The 9,652-nt window shown below is 32.9% G+C and overlaps 1 protein-coding gene across 1 annotated transcript; it reads left to right on the plus strand.

Annotated features, from left to right (window-relative positions):
- The first annotated feature begins 826 nt into the window (after positions 1-826).
- LOC114181932 (glyceraldehyde-3-phosphate dehydrogenase, cytosolic-like) lies at positions 827-4,228 on the plus strand. Its single transcript, XM_028068611.2, has 11 exons — positions 827-940; positions 1,152-1,252; positions 1,654-1,769; positions 1,877-1,976; positions 2,121-2,267; positions 2,363-2,423; positions 2,503-2,600; positions 2,972-3,114; positions 3,225-3,308; positions 3,452-3,541; positions 3,974-4,228. Exons 1-11 carry the CDS (start codon positions 910-912, stop codon positions 4,014-4,016), a joined length of 1,014 nt encoding a protein of 337 aa, XP_027924412.1. The 5' UTR covers positions 827-909; the 3' UTR covers positions 4,017-4,228.
- Positions 4,229-9,652: the final 5,424 nt, after the last annotated feature.

Consider the following 9,652-nt stretch of genomic DNA (forward strand, 5'->3'; position numbering starts at 1 on the left):
AGGTGAATAACACTATCCTATTTTATAATATTGAAGAAACAAATGGATCAGTGAGAAAATAGGCAAGGTTAGAAAAATAAGAACGAGCAAATATTATTGTATATGTGTCAAAAAGAGACATTTAATTTATATTTTAAGTATTCTAATTTATAATTTAAGTCTTCGTTTTTAAAATAAAATTACAAAGTAAAATAAAAATTATTAGTTAATTTATAAAAACTAATTGTAATTAAGATATTAGATATATATATATATATATATATATATATATATATATATATTATGAATTTTAACTATTTTATCATTTATTAAAATTATATAAATAATATTAATTTTAACTATTTAATATTTTACAAATTATTTTTCTCTAATACACTACAAGGGAGAGTGAAAGAGTAAACACGTGATAAATTACATAGAGATCAGAAATTTTGATAACAAAATTAAAATAAATAAAATATTTTTATCACATGGTTTCAAATACATTATGTTTTTTCTTGAATTAATACTTTTATTCAAGAATTATTGTATATTTAAATTGAAAATAGTATACACTATATAAATTTAATGTTAAATTTATCTTTTTAACCTTTTTTATTTTTAGTCTTTAATTTTTATAGAAAAGTTAACCTTTACCGATTCCAAATGAAAGTTTTTGTTATCCTATGGATTTTATGATTAACTATGTAAGTTCTTGAAACTTTCTTTCGAAAGAAACGGATTTTTGTGGTGCATCACACACACAACTTACACCTATTTCGCTACACATAATAATGACCATTAGATTATGTGTATATATAGAGAGCTATGAACATGATTTTGCATTGTCAGTTTATTCTCAATACACATTCATTGTGTTCTATTACACTCTTTTCAACTTTTTGTGTTAGCTAAACTAGAAGAGAGATCATGGCTCAAAAGGTCAAGATTGGCATCAATGGTACTCCAATAACACTACTTTTCATTTTACAACTTTTTTGAAATTTTATGTCAAATCTCAATATAGGAATTTTTTAATCATTAATAAAGGATGTGCACTTCATCTTTTGACAACATTAAAAGCAAAGAAAATTCTATTGATTTTTTTTTTTTACCTTGGTAATAGTTAATTATATGTAATTAATGTTGTTCACTTGGCTTTGATGATGAAGGATTTGGAAGAATTGGTCGTTTGGTTGCTAGGGTGGCAATGCAAAGAGACGATGTTGAGCTTGTTGCCGTTAATGATCCTTTCATCTCAATTGATTATATGGTGAATGGACTTCTTATTACTTCTAAATTTGTTTGTCTATTAATGTTTAATTTTTCATACTCTAATTATTTGTACATTTCTTTTAATAAAAATTATATTTAAATATTATTATGATTTTTCTCATCTTAGCTAGACTAACATTTTAGAATTTATCAATTTTCTATTATCATATATAAAAATATCCAAAATAAAAATACAAAATCACGAGAAATGCATTAAATCAATGTATGTAAAGAAAACATAAAACACATTCAATTAATAATTACTAATTTGTTTGGTTTGATAATTTTAATGAAGAAAGTTTGTCTTATTTCAAATTTGATTTTTGTACTAATGGCCTTTTTTTTCTAGTGATAAAACATTAATGGGCTCCATTAGTAATTTGAAGTTCTTTCTTGCAGACTTACATGTTCAAATATGATACTGTTCATGGACAATTCAAGAACTGTGACGTTAAGAGCAAGGATGATAAAACTCTTCTCTTTGGTAGTAGTGCGGTTTCTGTGTATGGTTTTAGGTATAGGTTAATTTTTTTAATTAAGTATATTAGATAAAATGTGGATTCAATTTCACTAATATATTACACAATGAACCAATTTGATTTTTTTTTATTTCATTAATTAGGAATCCAGAGGAAATTCCATGGGGTCAGGCTGGAGCTGATTATGTTGTTGAATCCACTGGAGTTTTTACTGATAAAGATAAGGCATCTGCCCACTTGAAGGTTAGCAAACATTTTGTCTAGTAAAAATAAATATCTTAAAAATAAAACATATTTATAGTATATAATTACAAGCTAATTTTATAAGACTAAGTTACATTTTAATTCTTGTTTGACTAATTGTTTGATCATTTGCTTTGATATTAGGGAGGTGCAAAGAAGGTTATTATTTCTGCACCAAGCAAGGATGCTCCAATGTTTGTTGTTGGAGTCAATGAAAAAGAATACAAGTCTGATATTACTGTTGTTTCTAATGCTAGTTGTACCACCAACTGTCTTGCTCCACTTGCAAAGGTAACTCATTGTAATCATTTGAAGATGCAAACAAAGATTCTCATTATACACACAAACAAAATCCAAATTAAGTGACAATGTCCAAATATATCCAGGTTATTAATGAAAAATTTGGAATTGTTGAGGGTCTCATGAGCACTGTTCATTCCATTACTGGTAAGTGTATATTATTTTGCATTGTTTTGGGTTTCATATGATTCATTATTCAACCAACTTGTCTTTCTGCATTACATAGCAACTCAAAAGACTGTTGATGGACCATCAATGAAGGATTGGAGAGGTGGTAGAGCTGCTTCCTGCAACATTATTCCTAGCAGTACTGGAGCTGCTAAGGTATCTAACATACAATGCAAGAAATATTATCTTATTATATTTTTATATGCTATTCTTAGTTTTCTCTTGCAAGGAAAGACACATGGAGATTTGAGACTAATAAGTCGTGAACGAACTCATACAAAAGATTGAGATACTACATTTGAACTAAAATCTTTAGAGAATAGGTTTATGAGTCCTTCCACTTATATATTGCTTATATTACTCATTTTTATCCAATGTAAAACTTTCAAATTCACCTTGAATTCCTAAGAATTATTTCTACTATAAAATATATTCCTCTTAGTTTCTTAACCTATATATGTATATTACTTTTTGTGTTCGAAACAATTATTCTTGGAAATAACAATGTCCCTTTTGGAATTTTTCAGGCTGTTGCGAAGGTGCTACCAGCCCTTAACAACAAGTTGACAGGAATGGCTTTCAGAGTTCCAACTGTAGATGTTTCAGTGGTTGACCTCACTGTTAGGCTTGAGAAAGGGGCTAGTTATGATGAGATTAAAGCTGCTGTGAAGTGAGAATAAACCAAATTTTCTAGCTTTGAAAGAATTGTGTTTTTGTTTATATTTTCAAATGCAACACATTCAATAAGTCCTCATCGCATGTATGCATTTTTCTTCATAGGGAAGCATCTGAAGGAAGTATGAAGGGAATCCTTGGTTACACAGAGGATGATGTTGTGTCTACTGATTTCATTGGTGATAGCAGGTGATGCATCTAACATGGTCAAGTGTTGGGTTTTAGCTTAGTAAGAAGAATTGAGGATCAAGGATTGACAACTGACTGTTTGTGACTTATGTTTAAGGTTTTGTGTAATGAATCTTACCATGTTGTGATCTTTATGGTGGCAGGTCAAGCATTTTTGATGCAAAGGCTGGAATTTCATTGAACAACAACTTTGTGAAACTTGTCTCTTGGTATGATAATGAATGGGGCTACAGGTAAAACACAATTTTATGCCTTGAAACTGTTAATTTTTTTTTCTTTCAAAATTTATAGGTTGCATGGTTCAAACCACACTAAAATATATAAAACAATTTAGCCTTTTGATGGAATAACCTTACCGAAAGTCTCACATTTACTAAAGATATGGTGAATTTATAATATATATTTGGGTACAAACCTCATCTTACAAACCTGTTTTGTGGTGTTATATTAGTCTTGAAATCTACTTCTTAACCAATCTTACTGTTGTTTAAATAAGAACTACTGTAAAGTTGGTTCATTTTTTTTTCCTGCTATTGTAGCTTCAATAATCATATCTTTGCAATGATCTAGTCAAGTCTGCATTATTTAATACAATTCATAAGGATAATATTTTTATTATGTCATAATTTCCATCTAAATTTTTTGTTTTTTTTTATTTTTTTTAGCACACGTGTGGTTGACTTGATTCGACACATGGCCTCAGTGTAATGATACAAGGAACTTAGTTCAAACCTCAACCTTTTGCAGCATTAAATAAAATGCTTGATGATATCAACGAGCTACGAGGAGTTTGGTTTATCATTCGAATGATTTTTCTATCATATGTAGTAGTGTTTGGAATATTAATGTAACAAAAGTTCAAGTGATTGTTGTCTATATTGTTTCCAATAATAGTTGTAATTTCTAATATCCCAATTTTAGCAAGTTAAATATAATAAAATAGAATTTTTCATTTTAATGTTTAAAACAAATAATGAATAAAATATATTAATATAGTCCTACAAAAGATGACCTATAAAATTATAACGTTTATATAAAACAACTAAAACCAAGAAGGCTTAAACCAAGACTAACTCCTTTATACAACACCACGAGACTTTCCACTAACCTAAGTAATGGATGGATCCTCATCCTCCAGATGTGCCTCTAAACCTATAACTTCTCCAAAGCATGGCACCACACAATGCCTTGGAGCTAAAATGCTCCCATTCCTACTGTGGCCACCAACGCTCAACACCACCTGGCCAATGCTCAACGGCAAACCATTCACAAACTATGGCGCTCAATGGAATAAACTAGCGCTCATCGGTAGAAACTTGCACTCAACGGTACAAACTGGCGCTCAACAGTACAAACTGGTGCTCAATGGCTTGGAGCTAAAATGCTCTTAGACTTGTACAACAAAGTTGGCGCTCAGTGCTAGTTTGCCATCGGTTAACGTTGTATCCGATTACAACAGAGGTACTTTCTGATTCTAATGGAACTTAGACCTATTCAATTGATTACACTACTAAAAAAACTCATATTTTCTACCAATTTTGTTTTGAAATTTTTTTTGTAGGAAATACTTACAAATTTTGTTATGAAAAAAAAATTGCAAGAAATTAATTGCTACCAATTTTCTTGTAAAATATTTCGTATAAAATACTTTTCGCAACAAATTTTTTAGGAAATACTTGCAAATTTTATAATTTTGTAGGAAATAGTTACCCACAAAGGAATTACCTGCCAATTAAAAATCTTAGAAAAAATGGCAGAAAAAACCTTTTCTTGCAAATTTTGTTTAATAAATTTGCAAGAAAAATTCCATGTAATGTGAGAATTTCTAGTAGTGTTAAATTAGTATTCTTCCCGTAGTACATTTGTTTAAAACAATTTTAAAACATTTGAGCTTGTGCTAATTTGCTAAATTGCTCAGATTCTAAATTCTTCTCGATCAATCACAAAAACCAACACAAAATCACACAAGCATGAAATCAATCTTTCAACTTAAATCAAACATATACACCAAACAAATTCATCATAATAACCCAAATCCATTCTCAAAATAAAATAAATCATCAACATGCAAACCATCAAATTTATTAGATTCACTTATGAGTGCATATTTATGCTCTCATTTGGTCTTTAATATAGGAATTTTAATTAATTTTAGTGCTTAAAAGATTGGCTTAATTAGGATTTGTGATAGTTAGACTTATTGAATTTGTGACATAAAAATGACTTAAAAAGAGTTCTTTAGTTGCATAAATTATGCTTGGATATTCTAACGTTTGTTGATACAACTAAAGTTAAGATTAAACTTATTTAAAGTGTGAATATAAATTAATTGAAGTTACAAAATATCTTCAGCTAAAATCATCAAGTTTCGGGAAAATCACTTTTGCACCTCTTATATTAATTATACACCACCTTTCTCATATGAACAACTGAAAACCCTATTCTACACCCCTTAATATTTCTATCTTCACCCCTAATACCACTCATAAAATCAGACCAATCACATGCTGCCACCTCATCATCTTCAGCCTCCTATCCTCTTCCACACAAACAGAAACCCTAGGCAGCCACCATGAAACTTCTCACCTGCGTTTACTACAAAAGCCAGAACAACGCCGACGATGCACCGTCCACATCTCGTTCCTCCCTGCCCTTCATAACAGATCATGAGCCACTCAGGTTCGTTCATCACCACAACCATCTACGAGTTTAGCGTCTCTTTTTGACCAAGATCGCGCAACCACCTTGTTGGCATTCATCACATCACGATGGTGTAGCACCAGAACCTCACCGTTCATGTCTGTCAACCACTTCGCAGTCGAAATCGCGCCACTTTGTAGACGAACCAGAAAACATGAGTACTTCGTGCCGTTAGGCACCACAAACGAACCAAAACATGCCACATGTGCTTTTGCAGTACTAGAACCCAACACTCCATCCCCCTGCAAACCATCGCGAGCCCAAATCGACAACCACAATCGCGTCGTTAACCATTCAAAAGCAAACAAGCAGTGCGACGCATCCAAGTTCCATCGCTGTCGTTTATCACCATTAACCACCGTGAGCTTCTGGCGTGAGAAAAAGTGAACCTACGACGTCGCCTGAAGCATCATCGGAGCAGATTGTCACCATCAGAACAACACCGTCAATCACCTACAATTACGCTGCCACTATGAGTGTAGATTTGCACATGAACCAAACAACAACAAACACAAACCACACACGTGAACTGCATAAACCCTATTGGAGGATGAAGAAGTTTATAGTGATAGAAAGAAGGAGTTTGTTATGCATCAAACCTTATTAGATGGTAAACAAGTCAAGATTGGTCAAATATTCAAAATTGGTCAAACTAAGGGACTAAAATATAAATATGGATGTTATTTGGATTTCTTTGCAAATACTTCTGAATTCAAAGGACTATTTGAAAAATTAATGTAAATATTAGTTGATGATAATTTATCAGATATCTTTATAAGTAATAATTTATATAATTATATTAGAAATTATGAAACAACTATATTTGTCAAATAGTTTTAAAACTTGTTATATGTCTTCAAAATAATTTTAGATATTCATAACCACTATAAAGATAAATGACATTTATGATTATTTTAAAGATATTTGAGAGTATTTGAGAGATTTCAACAACAGAAAAACAAGATCCTAACCCAACCAAGTTCTATCTAAAGAGGTCAAGTGTAACGTCTCATTTAATAAATAAACATAATTAAATGAAATATCACACAAAATGATATAAAAGGGCATATTCATGGAGTAGTAAAGTCATTCCCTATAGTTGTCCATAATACTTGGAAAGAAAACTAAGGCACACCATGATGCCATTAATAACAGGGAATAAGAGTTTAACAATAACCAAAATATATGCTCAAGGAGCAAGTTAATACATAGGCCACAACCCTAAAAGAAAACTCGGAGTAAGGGGATCCAATCCCAAGATAAGCTACGCAGCGAACTTTCTATCGCCCTGATGACCACGAGGAGTTCCCACATTTGCTCACATCAATAAATTGATGATCATCGCAAAAGGAGAAAACCACACATAAAGACACAAGCAAACAAAAAGGGTAAGCTAGAGTGAAAAAGGTTTATCATGCAATTGAACATACAATTTAAAAGCCAAAGATACATAAATCAACCAAACATGTGATAACATACAATACAAGACTTTGAGACTCAATTATTCGGATACATATAATCAGTCGGATTCGTTGGATGCTTGCACTTGTGGTGACCTCTACTGCTCTGTAGAGCCATTGTCAATGAGTTTTACCCTACCATGCATAAGGTTAGCCTTCAAATATCTAAGGTCATTATCCTGACAAAGACTATGGCCTCTTCTCTCACCACTTGAGTCAGTACGCTCTATATGTGACTAACTAACTCTTTAGAGTTTTAGGATGCAATCCTTACGTGAATCCTTACTAAATTATATAATGAGGCATCACCACGAAACCTTCGGGGAATTACGTCCTAACCATGAGGAACCACCATGAGCTCCCACCAAAAAGGGGTCATGGAATTACGCCCTGACCATGAGGCACCACCATGAGCTCTCACCAAGAGGGTCATGGAATTACATCCTAACCATGAGGCACCACCATGAATCTCACCAAGAGATTCATTGAATTACGTCCTAAACCATACCAAAATCATGTCTCACCAACCAAACATAAAGTTATCATGCATACCAATCTCATGCCAATATTTGACCAACCATCCAATGATGTTCCATATGAAAGATTATACCAAACTAATCAATTGCAGCCCATGAACCATTCAATACATGCATAATCACCCAATTCATGCATAATCGCTGAGCACTTTCTCGCCCAGTTCTCGCTTAGACTAGAAGCTCTCGCTCAAGCGAGACAGTTTCTCTCGCTCAGGCAAGCTCATTTTGCCTATGGGAGAACTCGAACAGTGGGAACAGTGGCTTTCGCGTTTTCTCGCTTAGGCGAGACCTCCTCGCTTGAGTGAGATGGACTCTCACTCAAAATTGGGACTCGTTGCCTGAGCAACAGCTCACAAAAACCCCAGGGAGCACTTCTGGTACTCTCGCTTAGGCGAGACTCGCTCGCCTGGGTGAAAACACTAGGTTCCTCCACTGTTCACGTGTGCAACAGTTAGACATTTGAACCAAATAATGTTTAATAGATTCCCAATCCAATAAAATAAAAACCAAGCGATACAATAATGGAACAGAGGCAAAGCGAGCAGAAAATCGAAAGAAGACAAGCAAACCCTAACTTTTCTTACCTGGAAAAGCTATTATGAGGGGTTTTGGTATGAGCAGAAAAACACCACAACTCCTAGAACAGTTTAGTAAGGTGAGATGGAAATGAGTTTTGAGCTAACGTGACCAAGAATGGGAGCAAACCCTAGCAGAGCTTGCTGTTGTAGTTTTACGAGAGGGTGGGGGAGCTGTTTTTCAGAAAAGTGCAGAATGAGGGGGGTTAGGGCTGGTATAGGGGTTTTGGGCATCCTATGGGCAACCTTAGGCCTAACAAATTATGGCAGATCCTTAAACATTAGGGTAGAATTAAGTGGGCCTTACATCAAGAGTAAGTAGAGAAAGCAAGTTTGAAACTTCAGAGTTTAGGAACCCTTTAGGGGGCCTTATTTTGTCCTCTCTCCACTCTCTTTTCTTCTATCTCGATTTTGTTGAGTGCTAAGCTTCTAGGTTCTAGGATTAAGCTTATAGTATTGGTTCCATTGTAATTTCATTATGGATTCTAAGATTAGAATGAAATAATTTCTTTATTCATTTTCTTATTGTTGAAGTTTTAATTTATCACCGTCTTTTGTTTCTGAATCAAATAAAAAGTATTGATTTACATGCTAGCTGTAAGACCCGTAGAATTTAATTAATTAATTAAATAATTAATTAATAAATACGGGAGGGGAAATAATTATGACATTAAATTATGGTTGGTATAACGTGGAAAAGTACTAGCTCAAGTGGTTGAGAGTACTTAAATTGTGTGAGAGGACTTGGGTTCGAGTCCTATGTATGCTAACTTTTGTGTTATTGTTTTATTATTTAAATCTATGTAATTATGTTCTGGTATGATATGATGTCTGAATTGGATTTGTTAAGCATGAAACAAGACTTGGTTGAATTGGTGGTGTAATTACTTTATAATTGAATGGTTATGGGTTCAAACCTTGGAGAACCAAACTAAAAACATTATTTTTGGCATTTTGGCTTTGAATTGAATATGAAAGGTTGGGGAAAAACCCTAGATAGTTGAGAGGCAGCCTTGGGTAGCTAAAAAACAGATCATAAAGGTCAATTAAATGGTAGTTAACAGTACCATTAG

The sequence above is a fragment of the Vigna unguiculata genome, chromosome 4, assembly GCF_037176805.1.
Source record: "Vigna unguiculata cultivar grain cowpea cultivar isolate G323 ecotype 2 chromosome 4, ASM3717680v1, whole genome shotgun sequence".
In the NCBI taxonomy this organism is placed as follows: Eukaryota; Viridiplantae; Streptophyta; class Magnoliopsida; order Fabales; family Fabaceae; genus Vigna; species Vigna unguiculata.

Excerpts from the sequence above, each read along its gene's own strand:
- LOC114181932 (XM_028068611.2), top strand. The coding sequence starts at position 910 with ATGGCTCAAAAGGTCAAGATTGGCATCAATG. Across the intron at positions 941-1,151 it reads GGTCAAGATTGGCATCAATG|GATTTGGAAGAATTGGTCGT; the intron begins GTACTCCAATAA and ends TTGATGATGAAG. Across the intron at positions 2,424-2,502 it reads CACTGTTCATTCCATTACTG|CAACTCAAAAGACTGTTGAT; the intron begins GTAAGTGTATAT and ends TGCATTACATAG.